Raw genomic sequence first — 23990 nt, 5'->3', positions numbered from 1 at the left:
GGCGGCATGATCGCATCGTGTAACAAAGGTGTGCACGATATTCTCCACCTCCTCTGCTGAGTCTACATTGCAAATACATCATGAAATTATCGCTCCAGCGTAGTGCATTGCGAAGTGTGACCGCAGTCTACGACGCTGGAGCATCACGGATCGTGCCGCCGTAGCGACCAAAGTGCCACTGTGATACGGTACCTTAAGCATGCTGCGATTTGACTCTGAAATTGGATAAGTGTGAGATAAAAATTATATGCTATACAGACCATCAGTATAGCATCCAATGTGCTTCTGGATACATAACTGAGTAAACAAATGGATTCTACACGGACTGCACACAGATGAGAGAGAAAAAAAAAACTTTCCCACATATCTGGATGAGAATGGGACTGTTTTCTTTTTTTTTAAACACTTGTGTGACCCCAGCTTAACAATGTATCTCTTAACATGTCTCTAATCGTGGCATGTGAATAAGGTCTACACCTGGCTGCACTAGAGATCGTGGTCCACTGGAAAAGCCTTTTATTACACCCAATTTGGCTGACTGTGTCAGCACCTTTTTCTCTGAAATAAATGATAGATGATGAACCAAGGTGGAAATCTGTTAAAAACGTTTTATTTTTAGCTGTTAGTAAGCCAATGACAAATCTGCATCCCCTTAAAGGGAACCTGTCACCCCGTATTTTAAAGATGAGATAAAAATGGCATTAACAAGGGCCAGAGCTGAGCTTTACAGTACTGTCTTCTGTGTGTTTATATTCCGCACCTATCTTGCCGAAATACCTTTTGAAAGTCGGCGTTTGGTGCTTTCACTCAGTCAGGTCTGGTCAGATGGGCGTTGATAAGTTGCGGTTCCTCCCCCCTGCTCCTCGGCGTGTATGACTTAAATGCGCTCTGTGAATCACACAGATCGCGCACTTTTTTCGCAGTTGCGCATTAAATGAGCCTCTTGCGCCTGCGCATTATGCTGTGCCCAACTGTGGGCATAGCGTACGTTACATCACTGCGCAGGCGCTTGTCGGCACTTTTACCTGTGTGCCCCGGAAGTGGTTATATGCGCATTTAATGTATAGCTGGATGCCGGTAAAACTTACGATCGCAGGTGGGGCTGAGAAACTGTTACCGGCATCCAGCTATTCAGTATGCGCATATGACCACTTCCGGGGCACACAGGTAAAAGTGCCGACACGCGCATGCGCAGTAATGTCCATTATGATATGCCCACAGTTGGGAAAACCATAATACGCAGGCGCCAAATTATACGTTAGTGCGCAGGCGCTAAGCACAACGCTGACGGCGGGAATAACATTCGCAGGGAAACGCAAGAGGTGGGGGAGGAACCGCAACTTATCAACGCCCATCTGACCAGACCTGAGTGAGTGACAGCACCAAACGCCGACTTTCAAAAGGTATTTCGGCAACATAGGTGCGGAATATAAACACACAGAAGACAGTACTGTAAAGCTCAGCTCTGGCCCTTGTTAATGCCATTTTTATCTCATCTTTAAAATACGGGGTGACAGGTTTCCTTTAATAGAAGTCTGAACCAGTTCATACCATCAATCGATTAGTAGGTCATTTGAATCTGTGGCATTCACAAGACCAAGCAGTGATAAAATAATGGTCTGAAATCACTTCTGTATGACCAGCTTTAGGCTATGTGCGCCAGTTGAGTATTTGCTTGCAGAAATTTCTGCATCTCTTGGCAGGAAAAACGCTGCGGCAAAAAGGTGCGTTTTGGCATGCATTTTTGTACAGCAATGAATGCTTTTTTGAGCTAAATAAAGATATCTTAAAAAAAAATTTGATGTAATTTCTTGGTTCAACACCACCTTATTCATGCTGATGCAGTGGCATCAGAATAATGGGATTAGGGCTTCCTGTCAGCAGCTGTCATTGACACATAGCCCTAGGCTTAAGGTACCTTCACACTGAACGATATCGCTAGCGATCCGTGACGTTGCAGCGTCCTGGCTAGCGATATCGTTCAGTTTGACAGGCAGCAGCGATCAGGATCCTGCTGTGATGTCGTTGGTCGCTGCAGAAAGTCCAGAACTTTGTTTCGTCGCTGGACTCCCTGCAGACATCGCTGAATCGGCGTGTGTGACGCCGATTCAGCGATGTCTTCACTGGTAACCAGGGTAAACATCGGGTTACTAAGCGCAGGGCCGCGCTTAGTAACCCGATGTTTTCCTTGGTTACCAGCGTAAAAGTAAAAAAAAAAAAAAAAAAACACTACCTACTTACCTTCCGCTGTCTGTCCCCGGCGCTGTGCTTTCCTGCACTGGCTGTGAGCACCGGCCAGCCGGAAAGCACAGCGGTGACGTCACCGCTGTGCTTTCCGGCCGCTGTGCTTACAGCCAGTGCAGGAAAGCACAGCGCTGGGGGACAGACAGCGGAAGGTAAGTATGTACTGTTTGTTGTTTTAATTTTTACGCTGGTAACCAGGGTAAACATCGGGTTACTAAGCGCGGCCCTGCGCTTAGTAACCCGATGTTTACCCTGGTTACCGGCATCGTTGGTCGCTGGAGAGCTGTCTGTGTGACAGCTCTCCAGCGACTAAACAGCGACGCTGCAGCGATCGACATCGTTGTCGGTATCGCTGCAGCGTCGCTCAGTGTGAAGGTACCTTTAGTAATGCAAAGGTGTCTGCCCGACACCCTCATTACTAAGGCTAAGTTCACATTTGCTTCGGGGGGGCTTTGCAGAGGGCTGCGTATGTCCTCTGTTAAGCCTCGCCTACGTCCACATACTTCTGCATGCGTCCTGCGTACCTATATTTAACATTGGGTACGCAGGACATGCGGATGTATGCGGATGCGTTTTGACACGCCCGCTAACCACAAGGGAGTACAACAAGTTGCACTCTGTGCGAACGGCGGGCACGTAAAAATGACCCCTGAACGCGAATGTCAACCCGGCCTTAGCCAATATGTAAACACACACACAAAGCTACACACACATTGTCACCAGCCTATGTAGGAGTATTAACAGAACGAAAGTACATAGGCTGTAACCAGACAGCAACTTAAAAAAAAAAATGTGGGGTCCCCCTTTAATTAATAACCAGCAAAGACTATGCAGACAGCTGTGGGCTGATATTAATATCGCCGGGAGGGACCATAGATATTGCCCCCCCCCCCCCCGGCTAAATACATCACCTCTCAGTCGCCCCAGAAAAGGAGCATCTATTAGGTGTGCCAATTTCGGCACTTAGCTTTGCTCTTCCCACTTACCCTGTAGTGGTGGCAAGTGGAGTTAATATTTGTGGGGTTGATGTCACCTTTGTATTATCAAGTGATATCAAGCCCACAGGTTAGTAATGAGAGGCGTCTATAAGACACCTATCCATTAGTAACCCCATAGTGATACTGTATAAGAAAAAAAAAAGACACCCAGAATAAAGTCCTTTATTTGAAATAATGACACAGACTCCTTTAATAATCTAAACCATACTTACTGAACACCTAATCAAACGTCTCCTGCAACTAAAATAAAATAACACAATATTCCTCACCTGTCCTAAGAGAAGATAATCTGACAGCGTAACCCCCGCAGTGCTCTGCCCGACAGTCTTACCGGTGGTAGCATTACCGCCGGTAAGAACTACCGCACCAGTGTTTCCCACGATGTCACACAGATGACAGCATGGGAAATGCCATAGGAAGCCGGTAAAACACAAAACAAAAACTCAGCAAATCCACAAACTTTGTTATACCTGCAATTTTGCTGTGGATTTGACCGAATCAATTGAAGTCAATGGGTGCAGAAACGCAAAAAGAATTGATATGCTGCAGAAAAAAAACGCACTGCAAATATGCACGAAAATTTACTGATCATGTGCACAACACTTCAGTATTCTCATTGAATAAGCTTGGATAAGAATTCCATAGCATTTTTGGCCCATTTCTGCGCAGAAAAAAAACACTGCAAAAATGCACTCTGTGCGCATAGTTTTACACAAAGTCTCCGATTCATCGAGCAATTTTCTGGAATAAAATTGCTTGAAATTTTGCAAAATGTTGTGCAACTTTTGTTGTTCTTTACCCCAACCTCATCCAGCTCCATCAACTTTTTAGTGGGCGAGACAGGACATGCCTGACAAATTTCTCATGATTTATTCCACAAAAGTGGAGTGGTGCTGCTGGAAGATGCACACGCTTCTAAAAGAACTTGCTGCATCTGACCGCTCCCTTCATTAAGTTTTGTACCATATCTTGGGCCAAAATTTACTAAAGTAGTGAACTGAAGTTACTGATGTTAAATTGGGAGAAATATTTCTGAATTATTTTTTGATTCTTCTGCATTCTCTTAAATGTCTTGCCAAGTGACCTTGAAAATGCTTCTACGGACAACCCTATGATGTTTGTGTACACCTATACTACTTTAGGGCAGAATATTTCTTGGCTGACCTGTTGGAAAGGCCTGTGGCTCAGAATTTCATAGGCTAGAATTTACAGGCCATTTAAATAGTTTTCTTTAGTACACTACAGGCTCTGCTGGTGTCTACCAATAACCATGTAAACATGTAAATTTACTATAGAGAAATAGGGATGATATCTGTGTTTTTGCAAAACTTATTTCTCCATTGATTTCCAAGCTGACATCTAGCAATTTTTCCCCATCCATGTAATGTCTGTGATTTTCATAGCTCCATAGACTTTTTTGGGGTCATTTTGATCCGTTATGCAGGTCAAAAACTTACATGTCTACTTTTCTTTGTCATTCTTAAAGGATTTACTTTTTGTTCTTGATCCATCTACTATATAATTGTCTAAGGGTCACTTCCGTCTGTCTGTTTGTCACGGATATTCATTGGTCGCGGCCTCTGTCTGTCATGGAAATCCAAGACGCTGATTGGTCGTGGCAAAACGCCCACGACAATTGCCACGACAATCAGTGACGGGCACAGTCCGGTGGCAAAATGGCCGCTCTTTCCTCCTCGCAGTCAGTGCCTGCTCCATACTCCCCTCCAGTCAGCCCTCACACAGGGTTAATGCCAGCATTACCGGAGCGCGGTGTAACGCACTCCGGTAACGCTGCTATTAACCCTATGTGACCAACTTTTTACTATTGATGCTGCATGTGCAGCATCAATAGTAAAAATATCTGTTACTAATAATAAAATTATTCTCACCCTCCGACTTCGCCCCCTGTCCTCGGCAGTGCAAGCGGCAGGTTCCGGTGCCAACAGGATGCTATGCGAGAAGGACCTGCCATGATGTCACGGTCATGTGATCGTGACATCATCAAAGGTCCTGCGCTCATACCAACCCTGGGACAGTAACTGCTCCATGCATTGAGATCTCGCGAGATGATGAAGTAGCGGTCTCGCGAGACCGCAACGCACTCTTGAGACCGGAGCACGCGAGGAGCATCGGTGCGAAGCGGGGGCCAACGGAAGGTGAGTATATAACTATTTTTTTTTTTTAAATTCTTTTTTAACAGGGATATGATGCCCACATTGCAATGTACTGCGTGGGCTGTGCAGTGGGCTGTGTTATACACTGCGTGCGTGGGCTGTTATAAACTACGTGGCTGTGCTATATACTACGTGGCCGGCCGCGAACAATCAGCGACAGGCGATAATTGGTCGCAGCCGGCCGAATCCTGTGTATTCAATGTATTATTCTAAAATCTTCATAAATAAGCTACATACATATTCTAGAATACCCGATGCATTAGAATCGGGCTACCATCTAGTCAGAAATATAACTGCTTTGCCTTTATCCTCCTTTTACCCTCCCCCCCTTGTTTTCTTAGTTTTTTTTTTTGTGTGTGTTTCTCCTTAGTTTAGAATTATAAATATGAAAATCTTAATCAAAATAGTTTGAACAACAAAAAGACTGACATGCACATATCCCTATGGACTGTAACGGGTATGTCATCTATGCGTGAAAAACGCAGATGGCACACGTACTGGATTTATGGACTTCTGGATGAGGTCTAAATAGAGTTTTTTCCAACAAACGTTGGAACTAGTTTATAGCATCATTTTCTAATTAGGGGTCCAGGAGTTCAGTTGTTTAATACATCAACAATTCAATTATACTAATTTAGCTGAAGCTATAGCGTTGCTTGAACCGAAAGCTGGTCCAGTGTTGTGTAATACAGAAGTGATGTATAGTTAGGAGCTTCAGAATGTGACCTCCTTCACTATTGATTGGCGAAAATCCAAGATGAGCCAGCTCTGTTCTTTTCTAGAAGTTTTAAGCACAGAGGCAGCAAATATGACAAGGCGTTGAGGATGATCATTGATGAATTGTTCATAAATACCCCAAATCTACACCTCTATTCATCAATGAACATAACCATCTTTAGTCAATGAGACCGCAGTTTTTTCTTCCCCCTTGTATACATATTTTACTCATTTGCCTACATGTGGAGGATGCATGATTGACTATTACTTATTATTGGTGATGAGCGAATATACTCATTACTTGAGATTTCTCGAGCACGCTCGGGTGACCTTCGAGTATTTTTTAGTGCTCGGAGATTTAGTTTTTCTTGCCGCAGCTGAATGATTTACATTTGTTAGCCAGCATAAGTACATGTTGTGGTTGCCTGGTTGGTAGGGAATCCCCACATGTACTTATGCTGGCTAATAGATGTAAATCATTCAGCTGCGGTGAGGAAAACTAAATCTGCGAGCACTAAAAAATACTCGGAGGACTCCCGAGTGTGCTCGGGAAATCTCGAGTAACGAGTATATTCACTCATCACTACTTATTATCTTTATTTCTAAACTCTCAGCCTGATTGGATACTTGGTTGATAATGTGTTCCTGACCACTGTGCAATCTTCTTTTCCTTTTAAAAAGCAGAAGAAAAGTCACTTAGGTCACATTTATAATAAAACAATAAAGGTCTTGGAACAGCAAAGTACCCCTTAAGGCCCCGTCACACATAGCGACGCTGCAGCGATACCGACAACGATCCGGATCGCTGCAGCGTCGCTGTTTGGTCGCTGGAGAGCTGTCACACAGACAGCTCTCCAGCGACCAACGATCCCGAGGTCCCCGGTAACCAGGGTAAACATCGGGTAACTAAGCGCAGGGTCGCGCTTAGTAACCCGATGTTTACCCTGGTTACCATCGTTAAAGTAAAAAAAAAACAACCGCTACATACTTACCTATCGCTGTCTGTCCTCGGCGCTCTGCTTCTCTGGTCTGGCTGTGAGCACAGTGGCCGGAAAGCAGAGCGGTGACGTCACCGCTCTGCTTTCCGGCTGACTGGCGCTCACAGCCAGACCAGAGAAGCAGAGCGCCGAGGACAGACAGCGATAGGTAAGTATGTAGTGTTTGTTTTTTTTACTTTTAGGATGGTAACCAGGGTAAACATCGGGTTACTAAGCGCGGCCCTGCGCTTAGTTACCTGATGTTTACCCTGGTTACCAGCGAAGACATCGCTGAATCGGCGTCACACACGCCGATTCAGCGATGTCAGCGGGACCTCAACGATCAAAAAATGGCCCAGGCCATTCCGACACGACCAGCGATCTCACAGCAGGGGCCTGATCGCTGGTACGTGTCACACATAGCGAGATCGCTACTGAGATCGCTGTTGCGTCACAAAACTCAGCGATCTCGCTAGCGATCTCGCTGTGTGTGACGGGGGCTTTAGGGTATGTGCACACGTTCAGTTTTTTTTCACGATAAAAACGGTATAAAAACTAATTAAAAAATGCATACATTATGCATCCTATCATTTAGAATGCATTCTGCATGTTTTGTGCACATGATGCGTTTTTTTCCACGAAAAAAAAAACGCATCGCGGTAAAAAAAAGCAGCATGTTCATAAATTTTGCGGATTTTCTGCATTTTTCCCGTTATTCTATGCATTTGGAAAAAACACACAACGCATGAGAACGCAAAAAAAAGCATGCAGATTTCTGGCAGAAATGTCCGTTTTTTGTCAGGAAAATTTCTGCAAGAAATCCTGACGTGTGCACATACCCTAAGGCTGGCCTCACACTCGGCGTATAAAAATCCGTTCTTTACGGACGTAATACGCAGAAAAGTCCCCAAAATAGTGATCCGTGTGTCATCCGTAGGCAGGGTGTGTCAGCGTATTTTGTGCATGGCATCCTCCGTATGTAATCCGTATGGCATCCGTACTGCGAGATTTTCTCACAGGCTTGCAAAACCGACATACGGACATACAATGGATCCATGGGCTCAAGTAATCGTAAAAACATATAAACTGTCTGTGTGTATGTGTAAAATATATATATATATATATATATATATATATATATATATATATATATATATATATATATATATATATATATATATATATATATATATATATATATATATATATATATATATTTTATTTCTCTCATACAGTGCTAGATAGCTTAAAAGCCGGTGATTCAATTGCCGGCTTTTCCGATCTCCTTCTCAAACCCGACATATGAGACATGGTTTATTGGATTAATAATGGATAGGTGTCATAATTGACGCCTCTCCATTATTAATCTGGCTTAATGTCACCTTACAATAGCAAGGTGACATTAACCCTTCATTACCCCATATCCCACCGCTACACGGGAATGGGAAGAGAGTGGCTAAGTGCCAGAATAGGCGCATCTTCCAGATGTGCCTTTTCTGGGGTGGCTGGGGGCAGATGTTTTTAGCCAGGGGGGGGGGGGGGGCAATAACCGTGGACCCTCTCCAGGCTATTAATATCTGCCCTCAGTCACTGGCTTTACCATTCTGGCGGAGAAAATTGCGCAGGAGCCCACGCCAATTTTTTCTGCGATTTAACCATTTCATTTAATAGCTAGAGCGCCCAAATTTTGCACATACACACTACTAACAGTAGTGTGGAATATGCAAAAAAAAAAGGGGATATGAAATGGTTTACTGTATGTAAACCATGTCTCATATCATGTCGGGTTTGTGAAAGAGATCGGAAAAGCCGGCAATTGAATTACCGGCTTTTAAGCTATCTAGCGTGTATGAAATATTACCGTTATATATACATATATGTGTCTCACTGACTAATACATATATATTTTTGCTATTTTAACCTGTCAGTGTGATTTTTTTTTTTTTTTTTTTTTTTTACTGTACACGGCACTGAATTGCCGGCTTTTCTAGAGAACACCGCTGCGTATTTCTCGCAAGTCACACTGTTTGTCCGTGTGTAATCCGTATTTTTCTCGCCCCCATAGACTTTCATTGGCGTATTTTTTGCGCAATACGGTGACAAACGCAGCATGCTGCAATTTTCTACGGCCGTAGAAGACCGTAAAATACTGATCAGTAAAATACGGCAGATAGGAGCTGGGGCATAGAGAATCATTGTACCGTATGCAATCCGTATTTTCTGCACCTCTCATAGGTCCGTAAAACTCGCTAGTGTGAGGACTGCCTTAAAGTGTTCCCACTAGCCAGGGGCATTGTACAACCTGTCATTCTTTCCTACTCTCATTTACATATCAAAATGAGACTTGGAATGTGCCATTGTTATGGGAACATAAAAAAAACAAACAGGTGCTTGCACAAAGCTTGGAGCTATGGGGGGGAACAACCCTGACTAAATATGCGATGCACCTTGTGAGCCTTTTTTTTTTTTAATGGCGAAACCATTTTAAGAACACAATCGTTTTACAGAAGTGGCTGCACCGCCAGCTGTTAAAAAAAGTGACATAAGACAGAACATCTGCACAGTTAGTCATTTTGACATTGCTGTCCGTTATGGTCATTTTATTACCTATTGGGGTGCCTTTTCAGGGATGCTGGGATACTCAAACGAAAATTCAGTTATCTCCTCTATACCTATAAAACCATAACTTTATTCAACATATAACAAAACTAAATAATACACAATATACAAATGACATCATAGTTTAGAAGTGATGAAAACACCAGGGGGGTGCCTGCCCCTATACTGGCCTATATGTATCTACCTACCAGCGGAGGATGGCGCCCTAATATCTGCGCACTGGCGCCCCCGCTCAACGACTGCTTTCCCTGCTCACCCTATAGGGCCCTATGTTGGCAGAGAGTGCGACAGAGATTAAACAGGTAGGTGAGAAAGAGGAGAGATGTGTGTAAATTCCTTGGGTCAAAAATCGTTTATTGATAGCTTGTGCTGTAATTTCTTTATATCTTCATGAACCTAAGCTTCTATAATGATATGCTGTCCTACATAAAAATACTTTATTAACCCCTTTCTGACCTCGGACGGGATAGTACGTCCGAGGTTAGATCCCCCTCTTTGATGCAGGGCTCCGGCGGAGAGCCCGCATCAAAGCCGGGACATGTCAGCTGTTTTGAACAGCTGACATGGGCCCGCAATAGCGGTGGGTGAAATCACGATTCACCCGCCGCTATTAACTAGTTAAATGCCGCTGTCAAACGCTGACAGCGGCATTTAACTGGCGCTTCTGGCTGGGTGGCTGGAAATGAGCGCATCGCTGACCCCCGTCACATGATTAGGGGTCAGCGATGCTTCTGTATAGTAACCATAGAGGTCCTTGAGACCTCTATGGTTACTGATCCCGGCTAGCTGTGAACGCCACCCTGTGGTCGGCGCTCACAGCACACCTGCATTTCTGCTGCACAGCAGCGATCTAATGATCGCTGCTATGTAGCAGAGCCGATCGAGTTGTGCCAGCTTCTAGGCTCCTGTGGAGGCTATTGAAGCATGGCAAAAGTAAATTAAAAAAAAAAAGTGATATATATATATATATATATATATCTCCATCACCCCCCTTTCGCCCCATTCAAAATAAATCAATTAAAAAAATCAAACCTACACAGATTTGGTATTGCCACGTACAGAATCGCCCGGTCTATCAATAAAAAAAAAAAACAACAAAAAAAAAACATTAACCTGATCGCTAAACAGCGTAGCAAGAAAAAAATTAGAAACACCAGAATTATGTTGTTTTTTTTTTTTTTTGTCGCCGCGACATTGCATTAAAATGCAATAACGGGCGATCAAAAGAATGCATCTGCACCAAAATGGTATCATTAAAACGCCAGCTCGGCACGCAAAAAATAAGCCCTCCTTTTTTCACCACTTACTACCGTAGATAAAAAATAACCTAGTCATGTTAGGTGTCTATGAACTCATAATGACCTGGAGAATCATAATGGCAGGTCAGTTTTAGCATTTATTGAACCTAGCAAAAAAGCCAAACAAAAAACAAGTGTGGGATTGCACTTTTTTGGCAATTTCACCGCACTTGGAATTTTTTTTCCCGTTTTCTAGTACACGACATCCTAAAACCAATGATGTCGTTCAAAAGTACAACTTGTTTCGCAAAAAATAAGCCCTCACATGGCCATATTGATTGAAAAATAAAAAAAGTTATGGCTCTGGGAAGGAGGGGAGCGAAAAACGAACACGGAAAATCGGAAAATCCCAAGGTCATGAAGGGTTTAATATTTATTAATCCTCCTTTGTGATAACTTAAAAGAGATAACTTCTGGTATCAGTACTCTACTGTCTATATTTAGGCTATGCAATTCTGGATGTTTTATTCCTGATATCACAGTAATATCTCTCGATGTTTACAGGGTGCCACCGGGACCTATAAATTGGGGACACTAGTGAGGGAACAGGTTTATGGGAAAACCTAAATGACCACCAAGGAACCTCCTACAAACCCCAGGACTCTATATAGCGTATAAATAATAAAACCTACAAGAGAAAAAAGTAAATGAAAACCCTGATATAACTAAGTAAAAAAAGCAAAAATGCATTTAAATAACAGAGTTTTTAGTAATACTGTTTTTTGATCAAAAAATAGCACAAAAGCCATCCCATTTTTGCTTTTTTTACTTAGTTATATCAGGGTTTTCATTTACTTTTTTCTCTTGTAGGTTTTATGTTTTGTGGCCATTTTTAACATGCGTTTTACCTCTGCATGTATACCAACTTAAGTTAAGCTCAATTTTGTGTTTTTTTTTTTTCAGCATATAAATAATGCATTTACAGTATGTGGAAAAATATACCTGTGTCTCTAGTGCTCTCTTAATAACTCCAGATATAGATTCCTTCCTAACCTGAGATAGTCACACAGCAAGAATTGTTAATATACCATCATTCATAATTAGGTAGTTATACCACAAAACACTTTTATCACAACAGATCATGTCCAACAAGGGTTAATAGGCCAAAACCAAAACAAAACCACACCACAACAAGACACTGCAATAAAACATAATCCGTGCTAGGCCATATTAAAGTTCCCATATACAACTCGACGCGTTTCCCCCTCTTCCGAGGTTCATCAGGAGAAAGATAGAACCCAGGAATACTTAGCTCGTATCCATCCAAACGTGTATATGATGAAACGATAATGCCAAATGGCAGGGTCAATCCCCTATCTTGGTATGATGTCCGTTATGGTCATTACGGGAGAAGTCTTGGAGTCGGGAGTGGGAGGTACGGATTAGCGCAGAGGTTAGTCGAAAGTCATTTGCAGAGCGCAGCGGTCGGTTAGGCCGATGGACAGAAATGAGGGAGGAGATGTATGGGGGTACCGCACTGTGGAGAGCTTTGTGGGTGAGAACAAGTGCTTTGAATTGTATCCTGCAATGAATGGGCAGCCAGTGTAACGACTGGCGAAGAGCGACGCGTCCGAGTAATGATGAGCCAGATGGACGACCCTTGCTGCTGCATTAAGGATGGACTGGAGAAGGGAAAGTCGAGTGAGGGGGAGGCCAATTAATAGAGCGTTACAGTAGTCCAGGCGAGAGTGGATCAGGGCGACAGTGAGGGTTTTTGTTGTTTCCATGGTGAGAAAAGGGCAGATTCTAGAGATGTTGTTTAGGTGTAAGCGGCACGAGCAGGCAAGAGATTGTATATGGGAGGTGAAGGAGAGATCGGAGTCAAACATAACACCCAGACAGCGCGCCTGCTGCCGGGTTGTTATTATGGTGCCACCCACGGAGAGGGAAATGTCAGATTTAGGGAGGTTAGTAGATGGCGGGAGCAGAAGAAGTTCAGTTTTGGAGAGGTTGAGTTTCAGATAGAGAGCGGACATGATGTTGGAGACTGCAGACAGATAGTCAGTGGCGTTCTGTAGTACAGCGGGGTAAGGTCAGGGGACGAGGTGTATAGTTGTGTGTCATCAGCATAAAGATGGTACTGAAAGCCAGATCTGCTGATGGTCTGTCCAATTGGGGCCGTGTAGAGAGAGAAGAGAAGGGGGCCAAGGACTGAGCCCTGAGCTAGAGAACAGAACATTGAAGGAGCGGTCAGAAAGATAGGCGGAGAACCAGGAGAGAGCAGTGTCCTTAACCCCCTTTCTGACATTAGACGTACTATCCCGTCGAGGTGGGGTGGGCCCCTATGACCACAACGATCGCGGCCGGGTGTCAGCTGCCTATCGCAGCTGACATCCGGCACTATGTGCCAGGAGCGGTCACGGACCACTCCCGGCACATTAACCCCCGGCACACCGCGATCAAACATGATCACGATGTGCCGGCGGTACAGGGAAGCATCGCGCAGGGAGGGGGCTCCCTGCGGGCTTCCCTGAGCCCCCGCAGCAACGCGATGTGATTGCGTTGCTGCGAGGGTCTCCTACCTCCCTCCCTGCTCCAAACCCGGATCCAAGATGGCCGCAGCATCCGGGTCCTGCAGGGAGGGAGGTGGCTTACCAAGTGCCTGCTCAGAGCAGGCGCTTGGTAACCCTACACTGCTGTAAGTCAGATCGGTGATCTGATAGAGTGTGTGCAAACTGTCAGATCACCGATCTGTGATGTCACCCCCTGGGACAAAGTAAAAAAAAAAATTTCCAAATGTGTTTAAAAAAAAAAAAAAAGTTTTCCCATAAATACATTTCTTTATCTAAAATATAAAAAAAAAACAATAAAAGTACTATACCCATTTAGTATTGCTGCGTCCGTAACGGCCCGACCTATAAAACTGGCCCACTAGTTAACCCCTTCAGTAAACACCATAAGAGGCAAAAAACAACGCTTTATTATCATACCACCGAACAAAAAGTGGAATAACACGCGATCAAAAAGACAGATATAAATAACCATGGTACCGCTGAAAGCGTCATCTTGTCCCGCAAAAAACGAGCCGCGATACAGCATCATCAGCAAAAAAATTAAAAAGTTATAGTCCTGAGAATAAAGCGATGCAAAAATAATTATTCTATAAAATAGTTTTTATCGTACAAAAGCGCCAAAACATAAAAAAAAGATATAAATGAGGTGTCGCTGTAATCGTACTGAAGAATAAAACTGCTTTATCCATTTTGCCAAACGCGGAACGGTATAAACGCCTCCCCCAAAAGAAATTTATGAATAGCTGGTTTTTGGTCATTCTGCCTCACAAAAATCGGAATAAAAAGCGATCAAAAAATGTCACGTGCCCGAAAACGTCAACTCGTCCCGCAAAAAACAAGACCTCACATGACTCTGTGGACCAAAATATGGAAAAATTATAGCTCTCAAAATGTGGTAATGCAAAAAATATTTTTTGCAATAAAAAGCGTCTTTCAGTGTGTGACGGCTGCCAATCATAAAAATCCGCTAAAAAAACCCACTATAAAAGTTAATCAAACCCCCCTTCATCACCCCCTTAGTTAGGGAAAAATAAAAAAAATGTATTTATTTCCATGCTACGGCTAAAGTTACGGTTAGGGTTTAGATTACATTTGGGAATAGGGTTGGGATTAGGGTTAGGGGTGTGTTTTGGATTAGGGTTTCAGTTATAATTGGGGGGTTTCCACTGTTTAGGCACATCAGGGGCTCTCCAAACGCGACACGGCTCCTTCCCTTCCGAGCTCTCCCGTGCGCCCAAACAGTGATTTCCCCCCCACATATGGGGTATCAGCGTACTCAGGACAAATTGTACAACAACTTTTGGGGTCCAATTTCTTCTCTTACCCTTGGGAAAATAAAAAATTGGGGGTGAAAAGATAATTTTTGTGAAAAAAAAAAAAAAAAATGATTTTTTATTTTTACGGTTCTGCATTATAAACTTCTGTGAAGCACTTGATGGGTCAAAGTGCTCACCACACCTCTAGATAAGTTCCTTAGGGGGTCTACTTTCCAAAATGGTGTCACTTGTTGGGGTTTCAATGTTTAGGCACATCAGGGGCTCTCCAAACGCAACATGGTGTCCCATCTCGATTCCAGTCAATTTTGCATTGAAAAGTCAAATGGCGCTGCTTCGCTTCCGAGCTCTGTCATGCGCCCAAACAGTGGTTTGCCCCCACATATGGGGTATCGGTGTACTCAGGACAAATTGTACAACAACTTTTGGGGTCCATTTTCTCCTGTTACCCTTGGTAAAATAAAACAAATTGGAGCTGAAGTAATTTTTTGTGAAAAAAAGTTAAATGTTCATTTTTATTTAAACATTCCAAAAATTCCTGTGAAGCACCAGAAGGGTTAATAAACTTCTTGAATATGGTTTTGAGCACCTTGAGGGGTGCAGTTTTTAGAATGGTGTCACCCCTCAAAATGACTTCAAATGAGATGTGGTCCCTAAAAAAATAAATGGTGTTGTAAAAATGAGAAATTGCTGGTCAACTTTTAACCCTAATAACTCCCTAACAAAAAAAAATTTTGGTTCCAAAATTGTGCTGATGTAAAGTAGACATATGGGAAATGTTACTTATTAAGTATTTTGTGTGACATATCTCTGTGATTTAATTGCATAAAAATTCAAAGTTTGAAAATTACGAAATTTTCATAATTTTCGCCATATTTCCATTTTTTTCACAAATAAACACAGGTACTATCAAATTTTTTTTACCACTATCATGAAGTACAATATGTCACGAGAAAACAATGTCAGAATCACTGGGATCCGTTGAAGCGTTCCAGAGTTATAACCTCATAAAGGGACCGTGGTCAGAATTGTAAAAATTGGCCCGGTCATTAACGTGCAAACCACCCTTGGGGGTAAAGGGGTTAATGTCTAGTGACCGGAGCCTAAAGAGTAGGAGAGGGTGGTCAACCGTTTCGAAAGGTCGAGAAGAATGAGCAGAGAGTGGTCACCATTACGTTTTGATGTCAGAACGTCATTGGTCACTTTGAGTGCAGTTTCTGTCTAATGTAGGGGGCGGAAACCGGACTGTGAAGGGTCTAGGAGGGAGTGAGTGGAGAGGTAACGGGTAAGGCGGGAGTATATCAGGTGCTCCAAGAATTTAGAGATGAAGGGGAGATTGGAGACTGGTCTGTAGTTATTTGTGCAAGATGGGTCAAGGGTGGGTTTCTTTAGTAATGGAGTAATGATAGTGTTTAAAGGAGGAGGGGAAAATGCCAGAGGAGAGGGAGAAATGAAAGATTGTAGTTAGGTGAGTTGTGACGACTGGAGAGAGAGACTGGAGGACGTGTGAGGGAATGGGGTCGGTAGTGCATGTAGTCGGACGAGAAGAGGAGAAAAGCTTGGAGACTTCTTCTTCTGTGATGGGATCGAATGTGGAGAGTGAGCCAGGGGAAATGCAGGGAGGGATGGGAGTCACTGAACTTGGTGATTGGGAGTGGATTTCATGACGGATGTTATCTATTTTCTCTATAAAGTGGGAGGCCAGGTCATCATCACAAATGTCTGTGATAGGGGCTTGTGCTTTTGGCCTGAGGAGGGAGTGAAAGGTGTCCAAAAAGTTTCTTGGGGCTGTTGGATAGTGAGGAGATCAGGGTGGTGAAGTAGTTCTGTTTGGTGAGGTGAAGGGCAGAGTTATACGTCCTTAACATAAATTTGAAGTGTATGAAGTCTTCTGGTGTGCGAGTTTTCCTCCATAAGCGTTCAGCACACCTAGAGCATCGCTGGAGAAATCGTGTTTGTGATGTGAGCCAGGGCTGTTTCACTCTGTGTTTGGAGGTTCTGCGGGTGAGGGGAGCTGCTTGGTCAAGGGTGCTTCTGCAGCGCCGCAGAGTCCTGGTCGTTGCAGTAATGTCGCTCTGCCACTAAGGGGAGTGATGTTATGTCTGATTGCACTAAAGGAGTTCACCTGACCAGGTATCACAAGCACACATTACACTTCACACTCTGACCACTAGAGGGAGCAAAAGGCACTATGTATTAGGACACTCCTCACACTGGTAAAACTAGGGGTCGGATAGGAAGTTAGATCAGAATGCAGCCTGGGAGAGTCCAGGGAGGACCTGTCAGGGGTGGGTTCCTGAAAGGGGCCTAGCAGAAAGAGTAGAAAGTGATGGAGCCACGCCTGCACTACCTTGCGGCGGTATCCTAAGAAAGGACACGAAGAGAAGGATATTGTGGAGAAGTGAGAAACGAGATCAAAGCACAAAGGAGAGCCAGTAGGAGTCGTGCCCCGAGAACGGCAACATCCTACTGAGGCGCGTAGCCGGTGGCCGGAACACCGAGGAAGTAACTGACTCCAAGCATTACTTCAAATACCGCAGGACACTACACCAACGAATATCCTCATAATATAAGGGGATCCCTTCAAACTTCAATATAAGCAACAAAGAAAAGAGAACAAAGAAGGACTGCCAATAAAGATATATAAACAGCAAATTTTATTAGTACATATAATACATACAAAAAAATATATATACAGAGATATGGATACTCGGCAGATGGAACGGTACATAGACCAATATGTGCACGGAACACCGATGCCACAGTGTATGTATAGAAGGACGACAGCAAAATATATCAATCATAATAATCACTCCCTATAGAGCATAGGAGGTATATCTAAATGATGGTAAATTATCTAAAGAAGCATCTACCTATAACTCCAATACATATACATAACCTGCTGACCACCAACTAATATAGTGCCACAGGTATAGCTAATAACAGATATGGCTATTGTAAAATACAACGCAAACAAGCTGCCATAGTGCAGTGCCTCAAAGCATGTAACCGCACAAAACCATACCTGTAGACATATTTCCACCTGTAGACATAGCGGCACACGTGCCCGTGCACAAAGAGCCTCGACGCGCGTTTCGCTGTATCCTACAGCTTCGTCGGGTTTTGTGCGGTTACATGCTTTGAGGCACTGCACTATGGCAGCTTGTTTGCGTTGTATTTTACAATAGCCATATCTGTTATTAGCTATACCTGTGGCACTATATTAGTTATGTATATGTATTGGAGTTATAGGTAGATGCTTCTTTAGATAATTTACCATCATTTAGATATACCTCCTATGCTCTATAGGGAGTGATTATTATGATTGATATATTTTGCTGTCGTCCTTCTATACATACACTGTGGCATCGGTGTTCCGTGCACATATTGGTCTATGTACCGTTCCATCTGCCGAGTATCCATATCTCTGTATATATATTTTTTTGTATGTATTATATGTACTAATAAAATTTGCTGTTTATATAGCTTTATTGGCAGTCCTTCTTTGTTCTCTTTTCTTTGTTGCAAATACCGCAGGACAGTTGATTATAGGTTGGCTGTCTACCATACATCACCTAAGAAGACATAGAGGGGCGTGGAGAGGGGCGTCTCTAGGGTCCCAGAATAGCTCTGAGCCTTCCCATCATACGGGTGCGTCCTATCCAGATAAACTTGGGGGATGGAGAGAGAGAGAGAAAGAAAGAACAAACACGAGAGTTGTGAGGACTATCCCGAATGCTCAGAAGGGAAGAACTACAACACACAGGCGCTAGTGGTAGGCACTGATTTCCACCTGCAAAGGGAACTCTGGATGTGCCTTCGGACCGGCCGGTCTCAGACATCCCTGTTAGCAGTGCTCTGGATTGAGGATCCCGAAGTCTTCAGTAAAAAGGTAAAGAGACTGCAACCCTGTGTCCTCGTTATTAACTGCGCCTTACACCATCACCACCTACACTACTGGGAAGCCCTGGGGATATACTTCACCTGTGGGAAGGTATACCATCTAGCTGCTGTCACATCACCCCAGTGGGCCCCAAGCAGCGTCGGTCACCCTGACCGAATACCACAGCTGGAGTCACGAAACCTTGGCCGACTTTCTTCACCCCTTTTTATTGGACGCCCCTTAGCAGGGTCACGGACCGGGTCCAGACACCGTGACAACCCTAGAACTGGGACAGAGAGGACCGTTAGCGAGTAACCCGCAGCCCTGCGTCTGGGGGGCACTCCACTTCTAAGACTGTCATTGAAGTGATGTACAGCCAGATCAGGACAGGAAAAAGAAGAGATTGGGGACAATGATGAGCGTAGGGAGTCTGAAAGTGTATGAGGGTTAATGGCTTGTAGATTTCTGACTGAATGGTAGGTAGGAGGGTGCTGGAGTGAGCGAGGATTTGTGAGTGTGAAGGAAAGAATGTTGTGGTCAGAGAGAGGAAGCGGTGAGTTATCTAGGTAGGAGATTGAGCAGAGCTGGGCGAATACCAGGTCCAGGGTGTTAAGGTACCGTCACACTAAGCGACGCTGCAGCGATACCGACAACAATGTCAATCGCTGCAGCGTCGCTGTTTGGTCGCTGGAGAGCTGTCACACAGACAGCTCTCCAGCGACCAACGATGCCGAAGTCCCCGGGTAACCAGGGTAAACATCGGGTTACTAAGTGCAGGGCCGTGCCTAGTAACCCGATGTTTACCCTGGTTACCGTTGTAAATGTAAAAAAAAAAACACTACATACTTGCATTCCCGGTGTCTGGTCATGTCCCTCGCCTTCAGCTTCCCGCACTGACTGAGCGCCGACTGTAAAGTACAGCGGTGACGTCACCGCTGCACAGCGTGCTTTACGGCCGGCAGGCCGGCGCTCACCAGTCAGTGCGGGAAGCAGACGGCGGGGGACATAACCAGACACCGGGAATGTAAGTATGTAGTGTTTATTTTTTTACATTTACAACGGTAACCAGGGTAAACATCAGGTTACTAAGCGCGGCCCTGCGCTTAGTACCCCGATATTTACCCTGGTTACCAGTGAAGACATCGCTGGATTGGCGTCACACACGCCGATTTTAGCGATGTCAGCGGGAGATCCAGCGACAAAATAAAGTGCTGGACTTTCCCCAGCGACCAACGATCTCCCAGCAGGGGCCTGATCGTTGGTCGCTGTCACGCATAACAATTTCATTAACTATATCGTTGCTATGTCACAAAAAGCAACGATATCGTTAACAATATCGTTCAGTGTGACGGTACCTTTACCGTCTTTGTGTGTTTTAGAGGTTGAGAGCTGTGAAAGGCCTAGAGAAGTGGTTAGTGATAGAAGCTGAGATGCAGATGTGGAAGTGGGGCTGTTAATGGGGATGTTGAAGTCTCCCAGGATAAGGGTTGGTAGTTATGAGGACATGAAGTGAGGCAGCCAGGCAGAGAAATGGTCCAGGAAGTGGGTGGGTGAGCCTGGGGGCCGGTATATAACCGCTACTCTGAGGGAGAGGGGACGAAAGAGTCTGATGGTGTGGACTTCAAAAGAAGGGAATGAGACTGCCAGAACTGGGGGGGATGACCTGGAAAGTGTATTGTGGGGACAGGAGTATGCCGACTCCACCACCAGGTCTATTTGTGGGTCTCGGGGAATGGGAGAATTGTAAGCCACCATGGCAAATGGCAGCAGGAGAGACCGTGTCAGAATCCTGAATCCAGGTTTCCGTGAGGGCCAACAGAGATATATTATATATATCTAGGAGAACCAAGACATTGAGTCTCACATCAATACCCGGCACTCAGGACCGGAGTGTGCGGCTGCATGTATTTCTATACAGCTGAACGCTCCGGTCCGAACCGCCGACGGTAGTGCCAGGTATTGACGCGAGAGACTCGTGAGATTTCACTCACAAGTGTGACCGCGACCTTGGTAAGGTCACTTACAGATCAAATGGAATTATTGTAAGTGACTAAAGTGGCTATAGTGATAATAATATGCCTTCATGCCTGGTTTTTGATCGCAAGGTCAGAACCTACACTCTCTGTATTTTTCTGAGCACCATGAAAGCAATGAACCATGAGGACAGCATGTTTGATTACGATCTTATTACTGATGCAATAGACATTTTGTAGTTGCCTGTAATGGAAGTGGCCACTTGGTTCAGATGAGCAATGCTAGAGAAGTAGAGCACTTAACTTTCCCATTGTGTTTGAGACGTCCATGCTAAAGGTTATAGATCCAAAATATATGACACACATTACATGGACTATGATGGACATGAAGCAAAAACAAATATAGCCACCAGTTCATGACAGGTAGTCATCATGACAAGACTTGAAACATGACAAGACATCAGAAACAGGAATATCAGGTTAAGAATATCACAGGAACAAGACTCGGGATACAAGAAACCGTAAAGGAAATTCAGGGCCAGGATACCATGAGAACAGGGAAAAAGGAAATACATGAGCCTGGACTGAAACCTTTTTAGGATGGGGGAAGAGGTGGAAGACTTCTGCAGTCTCTTATTTTAACTCTGCGGTCACACTCAGTGGTGATCCTACAGATTCTAACCTCAGGAGCTCTGTACCGCTGTGGTCTTTCCTCTGTTTCCCTGCACAATCACTTGGGGTATGTTTCCACGTGCTAGATTACACCTGGATTAGCTGCGGATTGAGCGCTGCATACAGCCGCAGCGTTCAACCCGCAGCGTCCAGATGTTACAGCATAGTGGAGGGGATTTTATGAAATCCCGTCTCCACTAAGCGTGTGGACACGCATCCGGCGGCCCTGCGTTTACGGACATGCAGCATGTCTGTTTACCTCCGTCACCACAAGGTAAATCACAGGGCCCTATGTATGGGGTGCGGAGATTCCGGATGTGTTCACTGAAGAGGGGGGGCAGAGCGGGGTTTCCGCTCCGTCCAAAGCACCGTCATTACGGACCGTGGACACACACCCTAAATGTTGCAGGGAGACCGCTGTCACCTACAAGACTGCAGTGCTGATAAGGGTCATATGTGAAACGGCTGTGTAATGAACATTTTGTGATTTATGCAGGGAAACGGCAGAAAGACCACAGTGGCACAGGACTACTCAGATAAGGCTACTTTCACACTTCTGTTTTTTTAAATCCGTCAAAATGCGTCGGCGCGACGTATCGACGGATGCGTCAAAAATAGTGAAAAACGGATGCAATGCATCCAGTATTTTGACGGATCCGCTAGACGGTTTCATAAAAAAACTGGATCCGTTGCATCGGTTTTTACCATCCATTTCATCCGTTTTTTGATGGATCCGTTTTCCATGCCTAAAAATGGGAGTCTCCCAAATGTGATTGGCTACTGGAAAATAGGGAAACCAATATATTGACTGGCTGGCTGTCTTCAGGCTGGCACATTTGGGAGTGACACCCCAGGCCAGGCTTATATAGATTTGGGGCCTGTCTGACCAATTGGCTACAAATTCCTGATTCTAAGCATGCTCAGTGTAAAAAAAAAAAAAAAACTGATTCCAGCGCTGGATTCCCACATACGACGTGTCACGACGGATTCAGCGTCCATAGGCTTCCATTCTAGTCAACGACGTATGCCGCAGGATCCGTCGCGACACGTTTTCCCGATGCAGACAAAGTTACATTGAACGTTTTTTCCTGACGACGGTCCGCCAAAACACGACGGATCCGTCGCACGACTGATGCGACGTGTGGCCATTTGTCGCCATCCATCGCTAATACAAGTCTATGGGAAAAAAATGGATCCTGCGGGCACATTTGATGGATCCGTTTTTTTCCCAAAACGACGCATTGCAACGGATCTGAAAAGACGGAAGTGTGAAAGAGGCCTAAAAAGCCCGAGCATATCCACCTTGTCTGAACACTTCTTAATACAGACAATCAGAAGTCACTGAGAATCACATGTAAATGAAGCAAACCCAAATAAACACAATGGATGGGAATTTAGCAGATCCAGTGCTGGTGGTGTGCAATCTGACTTCCTACTAGGGTAACCGTTACATTCCTGTAGGTTTAGGCCTCATTCGCATGCCAGTGTTTGTATGCTAAATCCAGGATTGGGACTTGCAGAGAAAAACAATAATAGAAAGATTGACACCTGTTCTCTGTTTCGAAGACACTCCTGGTTTGGGCACACAAATACTAATGGAAAAATATTGATGTGTGAATGAGGCCTTAGAATTTATGATCCACAAATTTTAAGGACTAAAGATCTTTGTGACATTTTTATGATCACTGTGCCCTGATAGAGCCTCTTACCTAGCCAAATTAGTTCTCACTGACTAAGGCCAACAGCCCGAAACACCGTGTCTGCGAATTGATACGGATTTGGCTTTTATCCTAAGTCATATTGCATGACTCATTAAAGGGTTGATTGTGACTTGTAGGATCGCTACTTCCAACAGTTGGCGCTATAGAGTTTAAGTCCTCTTTTTCTCAGAAGAGGCAATTTGCATATTATGTGCCCTGATAGAAATTATTTTTTTATTAAAGGAATCAACGAATCACTGGTTGGAAAAGAGACCCTGGATGCATTGAGGATCTTGGCATTTTCAGAAAATATTGACCTCCAGCAATCAGCTGCACTGTACTACTTGCATATGAGCCAGCATAGTGAGTATCCCCTACTATTTAATCACTGCTCAATATATGTGATGTGTGTGCTTTATTTGAAGAAGTTCAATAACATTAAAAAGGTAAAGATTTCCACAGAGTAGTTAACATTATATCTCAATCTGAGAGAGGGACCTGCAATACTAGACATAATATGGTTGCGTAGTATTTAAACTCAAAGGGGTGGTCCGAAGGCAAAGCATTTTTTTTCTCCTTACTTCCTACCTATTTAGTCCCATAAGCCAAGCTATTTTATAATATACTTGCCTTAAAAATTCCCTACCTTTCCCTTACTACACTACCTAACTGCAGATGCTGCCATCATTGTCTGAGCCCCTTCCCACTCCCTGATATGAAGCTCATTTCAGGAGCTAGTCCCTGCTGTTTCCCTTGTCCAGTGTCTCCTCCCTTCCTCGTCCAGTGTCTCCTCCCTTCCTCGTCCAGTGTCTCCTCCCTTCCTCGTCCAGTGTCTCCTCCCTTCCTCGTCCAGTGTCTCCTCCCTTCCTCGTCCAGTGTCTCCTCCCTTCCTCGTCCAGTGTCTCCTCCCTTCCTCGTCCAGTGTCTCTGTTGTCGACTTAGATGAAT

At 44.4% G+C, this 23990-nt stretch overlaps 1 protein-coding gene across 1 annotated transcript in view; it reads left to right on the top strand.

Moving 5' to 3' along the window:
- Positions 1-23990, top strand: part of LOC138637369 (uncharacterized) — a 74863-nt gene that overhangs the window by 10433 nt on the left and 40440 nt on the right. Inside the window, exon 2 of the mRNA XM_069725970.1 lies at positions 23286-23405. Coding sequence (XP_069582071.1) covers positions 23286-23405 — 120 coding nt within the window. The remainder of the gene's footprint in view (positions 1-23285; positions 23406-23990) is intronic.

Source organism: Ranitomeya imitator, chromosome 5, assembly GCF_032444005.1.
Source record: "Ranitomeya imitator isolate aRanImi1 chromosome 5, aRanImi1.pri, whole genome shotgun sequence".
Taxonomy (NCBI): domain Eukaryota; kingdom Metazoa; phylum Chordata; class Amphibia; order Anura; family Dendrobatidae; genus Ranitomeya; species Ranitomeya imitator.
This window is presented reverse-complemented; position numbering and strand designations above follow the sequence as displayed.